At 40.7% G+C, this 14,221-nt stretch overlaps 2 protein-coding genes across 2 annotated transcripts; one reads left to right on the top strand and one right to left on the bottom strand.

Moving 5' to 3' along the window:
• Window positions 1-937: 937 nt before the first annotated feature.
• Window positions 938-6,424, bottom strand: plaa (phospholipase A2-activating protein). The gene is made up of 14 exons (XM_005748042.1): window positions 6,179-6,424; window positions 5,593-5,786; window positions 5,377-5,477; window positions 5,150-5,270; window positions 4,697-4,864; window positions 4,396-4,531; window positions 4,023-4,192; window positions 3,787-3,938; window positions 3,480-3,699; window positions 3,283-3,348; window positions 3,129-3,200; window positions 2,057-2,161; window positions 1,733-1,903; window positions 938-1,628 (listed from the first exon to the last, which is right to left on the bottom strand). Exons 1-14 carry the CDS (start codon window positions 6,325-6,327, stop codon window positions 1,060-1,062), a joined length of 2,394 nt encoding a protein of 797 aa, XP_005748099.1. The 5' UTR covers window positions 6,328-6,424; the 3' UTR covers window positions 938-1,059.
• Window positions 6,425-6,772: 348 nt separating this feature from the next.
• On the top strand, window positions 6,773-10,724 carry zdhhc21 (zDHHC palmitoyltransferase 21). Its single transcript, XM_005748041.1, has 9 exons — window positions 6,773-6,825; window positions 7,075-7,140; window positions 7,775-7,951; window positions 8,075-8,173; window positions 8,307-8,418; window positions 8,591-8,729; window positions 9,065-9,181; window positions 9,695-9,738; window positions 10,043-10,724. Exons 3-9 carry the CDS (start codon window positions 7,798-7,800, stop codon window positions 10,173-10,175), a joined length of 798 nt encoding a protein of 265 aa, XP_005748098.1. The 5' UTR covers window positions 6,773-6,825; window positions 7,075-7,140; window positions 7,775-7,797; the 3' UTR covers window positions 10,176-10,724.
• Window positions 10,725-14,221: the final 3,497 nt, after the last annotated feature.

The raw sequence follows: 14,221 nt of genomic DNA, 5'->3' as shown, positions 1-14,221 counted from the left end.
TATTGTATTTTTCACTATAAGTAACTATATTTTTTGCAGTTTTTGTCGAAGGTAAATTTGACATATAAAGGCGTAGCCCTGACAGATACAAAGTTTTATTGGACTTTGGCCAGAGCGGCTGTACTATGCTCGAAAAATTTCCTAAGCTATTACTGGTTTAGATTTCACTGGGAAGACAGTGTTTCTAGAAAACCACGTGTGATATTACCAGCTAAGTCTTCCACCTAAAAAGCAGCTTATAGCTTAAGTATACTAGAAATCCCGTATTTTACCCATAGTTGCTTGGGTTATTAGGATTGTACACAGGTCAAAGTCCAGCAATCATAACATCCACAAGTGCTTCACCTAACTCTGCCCTTAGTTCTGTTTGTCTTGTTCAAACAGGATGAGGTCTTGCAGCAAACCCAGCATATTTCTCCAGCTTGATGTTATCCTGGAAAAAGCTGAAGTATTTGGTTGCAGGGCTGGCAGGTCTTTTGTGTGTGTTGCAAGGCACCCACTGGATGTGGTTGGGTCATCAGTGTTTCCTGATATAAAAAACTTTTGTTGTTGTTTTTTTAAATAAGATATTTAAGTGCTCCTGAGTGCAAACGTGACAACACTACTGACATTTCATGGCTTTTTGTTGCGTAACTTTATTCAGTCCTGTTAGCTTCAAATAATGCTTTTGCTCTTTTATTGGACACAATGACGTCACGTCACATTATCTGTCACAGCTTTTGAGTCAGTTGAGACACCGCGGACAGGGAGGCCTGGATATGTCTGCTTAGACTCAGATAAGAAGCAGAAAATGGATCAATCGAGATGTAACTTTACACAGCAAACTGTTTTCTACAGTGTAAATCAGTCATACGCTGTTAACCACATACTTTAAAAAATAAATCAGTCAAAATGCTTTGGAGAGGTGTTGCAGTAATAAAAACAGAGTCAGCGTATGGCAAATTTTCACTTGTCCTTCTTTTATTGTGGAACATACAATTATTTAGATCTCCACCACAACTGGTTAAGTAGAACAGAGTAATAGAAACAAGTGCTCTTTTTTTGTCTAAATCATTCATATCATTGTAGTTCTTTTAAAAGCAGCTGGCAACACTCTCCCACCTTCGATGGATCAGACACTGATGAGTACTTGGAAATCTGAGAGCTGACTCCCAACGAGCGAGCCAGATCCTGGGCTGTTTGATCTGAGGCCACTGTGGTTCCCAAGGCTACCAGCAGCCTAAATACAGCCTCCTTGTCTTGTACTGTCTCCAGGGCTCTACTGGCCACAGATAGGCACTGGGCCTTGGCCTCAAGGTCAGGCTGGAGATGGAGACAGCCAGCGTAGTTAAGCACCAGAGTGGCCAGGGCAATATGGATGTTCTTATTGCAGACGGTGGCCAGGTCAGCAGCACGTGATAGCACCGTTTCGCGCTGGGCCATGAGGAGGGCTCGGCCATGCCTGCCACTGAAGCAATTACACAGAGTCCGCAGTGCCAGCATCTGGTTGGCAGGACGCCCCTCGGGCCTCATTAGGTTCAGGAGGTGGTTGCACAGTTGTACACCCTCTGCCTCTCCACAAAGGCTCTCATTAACCTGCGGGTGGCGCACTGCCAGCCTCATAATGTCCAGGACAGGAAACACAATATCTACAAAACATGAAGAAAGATTGGGGAGGGTCTTGTTAGTGAAGAGAAATTAGCTAAAAAGCATTAAAACACACATGAATTGGGATGGGATACTTTTTTATTACCTTCAGGCCAGTGAGAAGCCTTCCAAAGCAGGTTGATCTGTTGGATGGTCGGAGCAGGCTCAGAGGAGTTGAGTCCACACACAGACAACAAAAGCCTCTCAAGGCTTTCCAGAACTTCTTCAGAGAGCTTGTGCTCCTGAGGGGCACCTCCATTTAGCTCCTTCAACTTAGCTGTTAAGGACAGGTGGAAAACACATTTTCTTACACTACGTTATGGACAAGAATAAAATAAACATTCTTAAAATATATGAAGGTTCCAAATATCACCCACTTTAAAGCACAAGTTATTCAGCGAGAGTTAACAAATCACACTGAAATGCTTACCAATGATCTGAGAGCTGTTGGCTTGCTCAAAGGTCACACCATCAGTCTTAGGAAAGTAGATGTTGGTTGTTTGTCTCAAGGCTGCTGAGGAGTATGCACCACCTCCTGCAAAGCAGGGAGACAGAAAGGAAAAATAATATTAAATGCAAAAAAAAAAAAACTAAAACAATGACAAGTATACTATTAATAAGTTATACATGCAACCTAAACTCAGGCAAAAAGAGAGAGAGCATTAACTTCTTAGAAGACTTTCTAACATCAGCAGGAGGCAAACAAAAAAAGTTTGACACTATTGCCTCATCTCGTGGATGAGGCAAGCATGCTGTGTGTTCCCGTGTATGTGTTTAAATTGCTTGTGAATGAATGAGTGTGTGTGAGTCTTTAAAGAAGAATGTGCCAGCTGCAAAGAAGAAAAGCGAGCATGTCAGCATTCTCAGAGGTCTGCTCTGTGCTTTGATGCAACGTTTCCTACTGCAGAAAATAAATGCTATGATGGTGTAAATCTTAATAATTAATGCCAATATTCATTCAATGGCCAACCTTTTTATCTAATCTAAATGTACAAAATAATGTTTCTAAAGCCTTGAAATAATGGTACACTTTAGATTCGCCCCTGCTAGCTGCTGAGACAGAAAGCAGGACGGCTGATGACAGCCTTCAGTAAGCTGCTTGATTTAAACATCACATCAGATTAAGTTAACAGCTAATCTGCTTAAACACACTTTTATTTTAACTTCTGTAGGTTTTCACTGTGTAAGATAAACAGTGGTGGATGGGAGCAGCTGCAAAGTTCCCTTTTCTTTACGCTAGAGCTTGTTGAAAAGCTGGTTTCATTCAGGACTTCCACCATCTTTTTCCCAGTAAAGATTTTTACTGTGACTATAACAACAAACACTGCTGTTTTGGACACTTAAAAAACGATAATTTAGTGCAGTCCTGGAGCCATTTGGTTAAAGGCAAAAAAAAAAAAAAAAAGAGAGAGAGAGAGAGAAAGGCCTCATAACTCCATCGAAAGGTACCACTGGGATTTGTATCTCACAAGTCCCAATTGCTCCTTTCGATACCAAGTTACCTGTGAAGGGATCCGCTACACCAACAGGAGCACCTGGGTTTGGGCCTGATCCTGGGATGTAGCGACCAGTGCCTGTGAAGAAAAAACACAGCTGTGAAACTGCACTTACAGGTCAAGTTCAGACTATGAACACCTCTGAGTAAACAAACTATACCTGTAAAAGGATCAGCTCCAAATCCTGCAGTATCACTGGAAGAACCAGGGATATAGCGAGCTCCTCCTGTCAAATAAAGAGGCGAAACACATTATACATTCAATCTAAGATCCCTTAATCGTTCCAGTGAAATTAATCTAAATGTACAGCAAAGAAAGCAAAGAAGCCAGCAGCAGTATCCATCTTTTGGACCTCACCAGTGAAGGGGTCACCACCAGCGGGCTGGGCTGGTCCCACCACGTGCCCTTTGGTGTTCTCAATGATAAAATTGGCAACCTGGTCGAGGAACATGGGGCTGAGGTCATTCTTCTGCAGAAAGTTGTGCGCTGTCAGCCAGGGGTCGTCTGTCACATTGTAAGGCAGCTTCATGGATGGCCCTCCCTCATTCACATCAATGCTGAACACGTAGTCATACTCCTGCACGCAGATGGGGGGAGGGGGGGGGCCATTAATGACAGCTCATATGCGACGTCCCGCTTACTAACTCTGAGCTTGTAGCCTCACCTTTCCTTCATACATGACACTCTTGGAGGTCTGTTGGTTTGAGCCTCCGACCACGTCTCCGATTTTCATCCAGCGGCCATCACTGACGCTCCACTGATATGCCTCCACCTTCTGTCCATCTTTGATCAACCGTGTCTGTCCATCGCGATTCCCTGTTGTAAACAAAACCACCCTGATGCACAGAGAACAGCTTCACCGTTTTATATGACAAAATAAATAGCAGACTGCTGCATTACCAGGCTCGTTCAGGTGTTCTTTTCCAGGAAGATCCTCCAGTTTGATGTCACCAAGATCCCCGGTCTTGGGGTCAATGGTGGCTTTGGAAAGTTCATCCTCAAAGGCCTGCAGGTCTTCTGCACTAGCCGTGCGGTCCTCAGCTTCCGTAAACACGCGGATAATGCCATCGCTGTGGGCAGAGGAGAAGCTTCTGGTTTAGCCACAGAACTACTTACTGCTTCATTCAACATTTGTTTGAATGCAGGAGAGATGCGACGAATGAGGACAGCGAACACTGTCTTTAATGGGCTTTTAAATATTTATGGTGTAACATGATCAAGGAAATCACTATGACCTGACTGCATATTAACATGCCAAAAGCAGCTCTATTACCTGGCTCCGACTACTATGTCACCATTAGGTAAAATACAGCAGCACCACACAGACTGAGCAGGCAGGCGGATGGTCTGAGAGCACTCTCCTTGCCTCCATATCCTCAGACTCCGGTCCTCCCCTGTGCTTATAAAATCTAAGAGAAAAAAAAAAAAGGGTGAGGGCAGGGTGTAGGAAGTAGCTACCATCTCAGAGTATGAAAATGGAAGCCGGCTGAATAAACCACAGAGCATCACTGACTGCTGGTTTCAAGTCTCTCAGTTCTATCCCTTGTTTTTAAATATTGATACAATCAACAAACCTTGGCTATTGGGGAAGACGGCTAAGCTGTAGATGAAGTTGGTGTGGCTGTAGTAGACCTGTACGCATTCGCCTGTCACCAGCCACCTTCTGATACTTGTGTCATTGCTACACGAGAAGAACTCAGTGTTGCTGATCACCGCCAGGTCTCTCACACAGTCCTCATGACCTATAATGGAAGGGAATATTTTTTTAACCATAACTTAACCCTAAAAAATATGCAGCTACCAATTTAAATTTTTACTTTGACAAAGTTATGGCTTTGTCCCATATCCTACAATACTGTTGGTTTATATTATTAACCACGTAATCAAAGACAGACAACCAATCATGCTACTCATCAGCCAGTCTACTTTTTGTATACACACGCACCACCCCCCTCCCCCCAAAAAAGATAAAAAAACAAAACAAAACAAAAAAAAAACATGTCCAATATACACCTGCATATCCTCACCTGTAAACGTCTTCTCACATCGTCCTGCTTTCCAAAGCTTTATGGTCTTATCTGCTGATCCCGACAGCATAAGGCCTTGTTCAGGTAAAATAGCCACTGCCCACACCGCTGCAGTGTGGCCCTGAAACAAAATTAACAAGCACAAAACATGTTCTGTCAATTTTTTCAAAACAATGGAGACACTAATCACCATCCAAGCAAGCTGAAAAGTGTAGAGGACCACATACCTGCAAGGTCATCATGCACTTCTCATTGAGCCAGACTTTGGCTGTAGTGTCCCAGGAACCACTCAAAAGTGTCCCAAACTTCCCAGACGACAGAGTGCAAACTGTGGAGGTTTAAAGTTAGAAAGCCAGGAACCAGAAACACTGTGACGAGTAACACAGCAACCAGTTAATCCTCACTACTACAAAAATCCAAACAGCGAGGACAGCACAACTCACCTGTATTTTTGTGACCCTTGAGAGTGAAGAGGGGCTGCGGTCGATCCAGTGAGAAAACACAAATATTATTATCGTTCCCGCCTGTAGCAACAAGTCCCCGAGGGTATGTTTCACTGGGTGCGATGATGCATACACAGGATACAAAATTTGAGTGTCCAGACATAGAGTGCATCTCTGTGAAGCCTTTGTCTGAGCTGTCAGAGGGAGAACAGGACGAAAGTTAACAATGATTACTGAGGGAAGAAGTTAGGTCCCTTTGGCTCTAATCTGTAAGAAGGATAGGCAAATTAACAAAAATAAACACTCCGAATCTGTTTCACTTTCGTGTTTCGTAAAAGAACAGTTGCAGCTGAATGAATGACAAAGCTAATTTGAGCAAACGTTAGCACTGTGCTTTTTGGCTAACTTAGCTACTAACCATTTTTATACATATGAAATCAGAAATAGTAAAATATTCAGTAAGGCGTGATTTGGCTTGACACTTTTCTTGTCCGGACAAGTCAATCTCTTTGCGCAGAGTGACTTGTACCCTGAAATTAATCGTAGCCAGGCAGCAGTTTCTGAGCAGCAAGCTAGCGCTAGCTACCTTGAGTTTGGTACCCAGACTCTTCCGGTCCGGTCTCTGGACACAGACACGAACGCTCCCTCTGGAAAAACAGTAGCGGCGAGTCCCCTGACGTCCATCTCGTGGCCCGGGATTGAACACCTGAGTTTGTACGAATTGAATGATGCCATTTTTGCTCCAACAGCACAATGAAACTACTGTGGCACTGTTAAGCTATGCGGCGTCGCTGTCAACAAACACCAGCCGCTATTGCTAGCGGAAGTTGAATTACGTCATTATTAGGAGTGGCGCACCTTTCAAACTAATGTTTAATTATTTGTGTTGAATATAAATTGTCTTACGTTTATAACATTAACATTAGAGTAGTGTTTTTCCAACTGTATTTTAGGTTTGTATTTTCGAATATATTTTATCAAAATGTATTGACCACAGTTGACCAGAGGGCGGCAGCAGAGCGAGGCCGCCACCATCCTGCTACATCAGCAATATCAAGCTGCCGACTACGCGGACCGAGCAGGAAACTAGGAATGTTGACGTAAAAATAACAGCTCAAACGTAAAAAGTGCCGCTGTTTAAAAAAAATCATATTCGCTTTATCTATCGCGTCAGACGAGAGTTTAATGCTAATACCAAGCTTTTATGTAGACTTAGAACAGCTTAATAAACACGTAAGTCTCGCTAGCAAATGACTTGTGATTTTCTTTAATCAAATCATTGCCTTAATGAGTAATTTAACATTTTCGGTATCTTGGTTTGTTTTTAGTTTTCCATTATTTCGTTTTATGTAATATGAAATAGAATAACTTTATTAACAATTTCGATGCCTCCCAGGACAAAAATGCAAATAATGCTTGTTCCGGTTTTATTTTTTTAGATTGGAAATGTGACCGGAAATGTGATTTTTTTTTTCATTGCAGGTAGCAAAACAGGTCCCACAGAGGCGATGAGGAAGTAGTCTCACTGATTCGTTCGCTGACAAAAAAGTAAGTGTCTTTTCATTTTAGCTCACGAGATGTATATTTGACAATAAACGCGTTGGTTCATTTTTACGCGACTGAAGTAAAGAGCAGCGTTGGCCCGCAGATGTTAGCTAACACAGTCAGGGTTTTAGAGCCCAGCCCATCACGATTGTGAATGTTGTCAGCAGTATGAATGATGGAGCAGGCGAGGCTTTACAAATAACGAGGCTCTGGTAGTGGTTACGTGGTTACGAGGGCTGTTCGTACTGTGTTCTAGCAGTGTTACTGTACTAGATAATGCTGATAATAAGATTCAGTGTAAGGTTTTGGGGGTAGATTGCTCAGGGTATCAAGTGCCTGGTTGATAAGCATCTGCTTTGTATTACACAGAGGTTAGGCCTTTGTTTAAGACACATTCCACGACCATTTCCACACAGTATCTGATATGTCCTTGTACGTACAAATCTTATAAAGGTATCCTTAATCCTTCTGTAGTTAAGTTGTAGATCTATTATAATGTGCAGGGCAAAATGCAGGTCTCACTGATGGGTATTTTGCCTGAAACACATCATTTCAAGTATCTGCAAACTAAAGAACTGCAAAACATGTTTGTCAGTGTCTTAAGTTTGTGTGTGTGTTCGCGTTTGGTACACTGTAGGTTTCCCAGAATTCCCAGCAGCCATGAAGCTTCGATTGCACTTCGTGGTGGACCCTATGGGCTGGCTGTGCATCAGTGTGGTATTTGGGATCTGGCTCTACAACACCTTTTTTGTTCCCAAACTGGTTCTGTTTCCACACTACAATGAGGGACACATTCCTTGGGCCATTGTTGTTTGTGAGTTTCCTTACCTTTTGTGTTGACACGTGAAAAACTGAAAATGAGTTTCTTTGGAAATTGGAAATGAATGTGCCCGATCACACCTCATCAGTGGAATTAAAACACACTGTATTTCTTTAGGTTACTACATAGCATCAGGACTCTGCCTAGCAGCACTGTTCAGAGCTTCCACAGCAGATCCAGGCCGTCTTCCTGCGGACCCACACATACCTCATGCTGGTAAATGCTTTTCTCACTGCTTACCGCTTGTTTGTATATGTCCAGTTTATCTGTTACTCCGGTACCGACTAGCAGTATCAACTCTCTTCGGATCGATGATTGTTATGTAGTGTTTGTTGTCTTTGTGTTTCAGAGAGAGAGCACTGGGAGTTGTGCAATAAGTGCAACTTAATGAGACCTAAACGGTCGCACCACTGCAGTCGCTGTGGCCACTGTGTGCGCAGGATGGACCATCACTGTCCCTGGTAATCATACACGAACACCTACTCTCATGCTCCCATCCATTCTTGTTTATTCAATTACTGAGATTTGAAAGCTTATTTAATGACTGAACATATCATAGCATGCCATGTGTGTCCACTGCTGTGATAAAGAAATATGTGATCACTTGCTAAATGCACTTTATTTCCTTTGCAGGATTAATAACTGTGTGGGAGAGGACAACCACTGGCTCTTCCTGCAGCTGTGTTTCTATGCTCAGGTCCTCAGCTTATTCACGCTGGTGCTGGACTTCTGTCAGTACTATTACTTCCAGCCCCTGACAGGACTAGACCAGGTAGGTCCATGGGATTGTTTTTAAAAGTTGGCCTCTACTCATTTCCAGCTTCATAATTTTATTCTCTGCTGAGTAACTTTAAACATAGGGATATCTGCCCACACCTACATCACAGAGAGCCAAGTGTATAAAAAATGACTTTTCTTCTACAGCGATTGATGTTCATACTCTGACCTCATTATTTGAAACTTTGGCCATGTTTATTATGAGATTTAGCTACACTAATGGAAAACTATAAACATTCATATTTGACAGTGGGAAAATCAGCAAATGGAACTTTAAGATGATAAGATAAGAGGTTTTCACAACAAAGGGCACTGTTCTCTTTCACTCAGGAAAAGTTCACTACACGTCACGAACTGGCTCTGCTGCGAATCTCTGCGCTAATGGGCGTGGTCATGTTTGGAGGCATGTCTTCTTTGTTTTACACACAGATGACTGGCATCCTCTCGGTGAGTACTGAGTAAAGACTTATTTTCTCGTTTCAGCTGACAGTTTAAGTTCTCCACCCATTTCCTGCTGCCATCGTCTTGATGCGATTATGTCTTTAACTAATTAAATGCGGCTAATATTTCCAAGCTAAGTGTTGAATATCAGTTTGTAGGATCAGTAAATGCGTCATTCGCGGCGTTATTCAGCTTGCATGTCCTCTTGAAAGCAAGTTGAAGACAAAAAAGAAGAAAAATGATGTAGCAGCTTCAGACAAAACAACATGACATGGTGTACAGAAATAAAACGATCAATGCCAGTAATGCAGCGATCGATAGGAAAGAATCAGGGGAGAAAGTGTGCACGTGAGTGCGTTCATATTACTATAAACCACAACAGCAACATGTTCATCTGCCATACCTCTGCTGACATGAATAAACATTTCATTTATTAAATAGTTTGGCAGGTCTGTGAAAAGATGTTATCTGAAATGTTTTAAAATGAGTCACTCATGTTGCATTTTTCTTGTCTTACAGGATATGACCACCATCGAGAAAATGGCTCACTTTTCAAATGAAACGTAAGTTCCGTTTCTTCTTATAGCAGGAATAGCTGCGTCAGAGGAATAGGCCGATCTTTTGGGAGATAAATCTATCGTATGTGTAGAGACCGGCCATTTACATAGCACACCACAGGCGAAGCAGAAGGGAACTTGTAGTTTCAAAACGGGAGTGACAGATCAGTGGGGGATTTTTCATTTTTTATTTTTTGCAGTGTCACTCTCCTTCTTTTATATGCAATCTATGATCCTTATTCACTTTTTGGCAGACAGTTTGGTACAAAAAGGATTTTTACTTGAGCAATTACCTGTTTTTTCTTATCAGATATGGCGCAAAGAGATCCTGGCAGTGGGCGCTAGCTGAAGTTTGTGGCACTCGCTGGAAACTCCTTTGGCTCATCCCACTCCGAAGCAGACAGCCACTTAACGCCAGCCACCAGTTCCGCTCACACGTGTAGGCCGGTAGCGCTCCCACCTGCACAGATGGTAGGAGCTGCCCTGATGAAACACTGTATACACACCTAAGAATCCATCTGCTCGCCTTCACCATCCTCTTTTGTGCTACGAGAGCTGGGCAGCAGTCTTGGTTTTTCAGTGGATATGCCAAGTTTTTTTTGTTTTTTTTCCCTTTGCCTTTCTCTACAAGGCCCAGACTGGCAGAAAACAGGGTCAAGAAACACCTTTGGGAGTAATGGGAAATGTTGTGTTTTTAACTCACTGTGACTGCTACTTTAAGCATTTGGAAACCACTTTTTCTGGCTAATTGCAAAAGAAGGATGGAGGTTTTCATCTGAAAGCAGCTGGTAAAGGAACCCCCCCTCTCAGGTTACTTTAATAAAGAGCCTTGACTACTGACCTTTAATCATCTACAGACGGAACAACGGTTATTTTAGTGTGTCTATTAGACTGGCGTTTTTTTGTAAGAAGTTTGTGCCTTGTTTCTTTTAGCGGTCCTCTTAATTTGTGTGTGTTTGTTTGATGTTTTCCAGCTACTTCTAGTTTGGAAGCTTTTTTTTTATTTTTTTGTATTGTGTTTGTTTATTTATAATTTTTTGTAAAGGGATTTGTCTATTATCAGCGATGTTCTTTTGCTGTTTATAATTTGAGGATTTGTAAATCATTTGGGGTTTGTTGTTGTTTTTTTTAATTTGGGATTGTTCTATGAAGAAGTACTCTGTGAACCATTAATTTACGAAGAATGAAGCAGAACAAAGTTGATCATTTGAATGACAATTTGTAGTCCTTTTTATAACAAATAGGCAGCCTGGTATGAACCTGTGTTATGGAGAGCAGTTAATTCCTACTTTCCTATGGCAAAAATCCACATTAGAAACGAGCTTATACAATCAATGTTGTATGTTGTGGTCAGATTGCTGCATAATCAAGAATATAACATTCCTTGGCCAATTAATGTAATGACTTGATTACAACATTGTATTACTTTGTTTTAGAAGGCATTTAGGTGTCATGTTCTGCCTTCAAAGATAACTTAAATCAAGCTGCCTTTCTTAAATGCCTAGTTTAACCTCATGCCCCACTTATGTTTGCAAATGTGAAACTATAGCTGGCAGCTAGTTAGCTTAGCTTAGCATGATGTCAACTGTGTAAACATAAACAACTAACATTTTTTTAAATACTTAAAAAAATATATTTTAAGTCAGTAAGATAAATCCTAGCAGTTGGTGAGATTTTCTTGGATAACACCAAGCTAACAAGCTAATTTTAGTTTATGGTCTTAAAACTAGGTAGCTTTAAGATCACAGCTACTGGCTAGTTTTGCTTAACGCTAAGCTAAACCAGGTAGCTACTGGCTAGTTTAGCGTAATGCTAAGCTAAACTAGGTAGCTACTGGCTAGTTTAACTAAGTTACATGGCTTGCTTATAGCCTCATAGTACCTGAAGGATGTAGAAGTGATATCAGTTTTGTTTACACCATGATTTTCCCCCAAATGTTAGCCTTTTCCTTTAAGTCAGTCTGTTTAGCTAAAATGTATGTACAGTACAATCTGTTAGCAAAAACAACTTGACCAATTTTTTTTTAAAATTTAGACTGTTGACAAAATAATTTCTAATTGATATTTACCATATTTTTGCTGCTGCTGCTGTAGGTCTTAAATGGATCTGAACACGCAAACTTTGTTAATGCTGTCAGCAAAACTGGCAGATTAGCCTACTTGTGGTGACTTACAGCTAGTTAACCCTTGACAAGACATTGGCAATTTATTTATGGTGGTTTTACTGTAAGTGCGTGGAACTGTTTAGAGATTTTATTGACTTCATTAATGAGATACTTAAGGTAATGATAGTACTAGCATTGCGTGGTTGTCTTCAATACTTGGCAATCTCTTAGCTAAACCTGTATGTAAACAAAGCTTGTCACGTGTTGGGAAATAGTACAATATCCAAGTAGTTGTAAGTGCCTGTCTACTTTATTTCATTGTTATTTACTGTCACAGTCCATAATCATCGTTGTATGGCTGTCTACAAGCCAAAGACCTGGGGAAATGTTGCAATAGTCATCAAGCATACAGTAAGTGCATGTTTCACCAAATTTCTGAAGGTAGCGGTTCAATATTATGCACTGAATTTCACATTCGCACACAGTCTCGTTTTATTGCAATCGTGGTACTTATGAAAGGAAGTCTTTTTTCATATTTATGATGTGTTCAGGTTGTTTGCATTTGCATGAATGTGTATTATTGATGACTCTGTGATTTTTTTATAATGCATATTCAGGTTCCTGGGTGTCTGTGTGTGTTTTTATTATTATTTTGGGGTCGGTTTGATGAGGAGATACATTTGCATGATTGGCACTTTTTTGTTTTTCGTTATCATTTTTGAAGCAATAAGCATTGTGTATCAGTAAAGCCATCTTTTAGTGAAATTCCGACATGTAGTGTGAAATTTATGAACTAGTGGATGGGTTTCAGTCATCACTCCTGAACCAGTAATTACACGACTTGAACATCTGTCCTTATTTCAGTAAACCTCTGCAGCACACACTGGTGTGTGTTTATTGTCAGCTAATAGTTAGTTAAGTAATCGATTAACAATATGTTGGCCTCTACAGCTCATGTTGATTATACTGGAATAGCTGAAAGGCTCTCATGAATTATTTTGAGTCGAAGGTTTAAATATTTCTAATATGTTTATTTTTTTCCCCTCTCAGCTGCCATCTGGCACCCCCAGATCTCTAAATCCATGCATCTTGTTCATTTTCAGTTTTTTGAAATGAGTTTACAGGCCTTATTTTGTTTAATTCTGACCTCAAACAGTGGAACTGTTATGTTTTGTAAGTTAATTTGTTACTCCATAAATATGTTTCTTTATGTTTGGGAAGCCTATGACAAGTTGCCAATTTATTATGTTACAAAAGTACTATTGTGATTATAAAAGGTATATAGGTATTCATATTCAAATAAATTTGATTCTGAACAAATTTGTGTAATTTGTTTTTTTGTGCTTTTTCACCTACATCTTTGCTTCATCTGAAGCCTCTTTTTTTTTTTTTTAGAATTAAAGTTAGTTGAGAAGTTAGTGTAGCACATGATGGCTAAATGGCATTTATCAAAGGAAAACGTTGCTTGTAAGAGATGGAAAGGAGGTTTTTATTTTTTTGTTTACCAGAGATCAAAGAGGCCAGATTACTTCAAGCTGATAGGAAGGCAGGAGTAACTGAAATAACCGCTTGTTCCAACCATGGTATGCAGAAGACCATCTCTGAACCTTTTAGCAGATGGGCTAGTGCAGGAACTGAGCCCACAATCCACAACACAATTGGACAACAGAAGATTGGAAAATGTTGCTCGGTCTGACGAGTCTCAATTTATAATGCAAATTTGACATAAACAGCCTGACAGCATGGATCCATCAACCATTCAGGCTCTTGTTGTTGGTGTAATGGTGAAGGGGATATTTGCTTGCTTTACTTTAGGCCCATTTATACCAAATGGGAATTGAAGATTTAGCACCACAGTCAACCTGGATATTGGTTAGTACTACCAGTACCATAGTGAGATGGCATCCCCTGCCACCATATCTCAATCCAATGGAGCACCTGTGAGATGTGGTCAAATAGGAGATTCACATCATGGATGTGATTCAGCATTCATTGCAATAACTTGCCAGTGCAAGTGAAAGAGCAATAACTACACATAGAAAGTGTTAGAATAAACAGTCAGATTGATTACACTACACCATACTGTACAAATGCTCCATTACAAATAAAATACATTTTCTCAGGATTCTATTTGTAACTTTTACTATGAAAATGTCCTTTGAGTATTATTATATATAACTGCTAAGCGGCTAATGTCAACAGCATTAATGGGTTAGCAGCACTCTGACGTTGCCACTGATTGAGATGGAGCTGATGCGAATAAAGTTAAACTCTGATAGTTTTTGTTAAGCTGATTTTTGAACCCCGAAATCAGCTTTGAGGTTTATATTTGTAGAATCATGAGGTGATTAGTGGATATTCCTTCTGTTTTTTCCCTTTTTTTTT

This window comes from Pundamilia nyererei, unplaced genomic scaffold (genome assembly GCF_000239375.1).
Source record: "Pundamilia nyererei isolate P.nyererei 1_Seehausen unplaced genomic scaffold, PunNye1.0 scaffold00211, whole genome shotgun sequence".
In the NCBI taxonomy this organism is placed as follows: Eukaryota; Metazoa; Chordata; class Actinopteri; order Cichliformes; family Cichlidae; genus Pundamilia; species Pundamilia nyererei.
This window is presented reverse-complemented; position numbering and strand designations above follow the sequence as displayed.

Coding starts and splice junctions, on each gene's coding strand:
- zdhhc21 (XM_005748041.1), top strand. CDS start 7,798: ATGAAGCTTCGATTGCACTTCGTGGTGGACCCTATGGGCTGGCTGTGC. Junction 8,174..8,306: donor CCCACACATACCTCATGCTG/GTAAATGCTTTT, acceptor TTTGTGTTTCAG/AGAGAGAGCACTGGGAGTTG. Junction 8,730..9,064: donor CCCTGACAGGACTAGACCAG/GTAGGTCCATGG, acceptor TCTTTCACTCAG/GAAAAGTTCACTACACGTCA.
- plaa (XM_005748042.1), bottom strand. CDS start 6,327: ATGGCATCATTCAATTCGTACAAACTCAGGTGTTCAATCCCGGGCCAC. Junction 3,939..4,022: donor AGAACACCTGAACGAGCCTG/GTAATGCAGCAG, acceptor TGTTTACAACAG/GGAATCGCGATGGACAGACA. Junction 2,162..3,128: donor TGTAGCGGATCCCTTCACAG/GTAACTTGGTAT, acceptor CCTGCTTTGCAG/GAGGTGGTGCATACTCCTCA.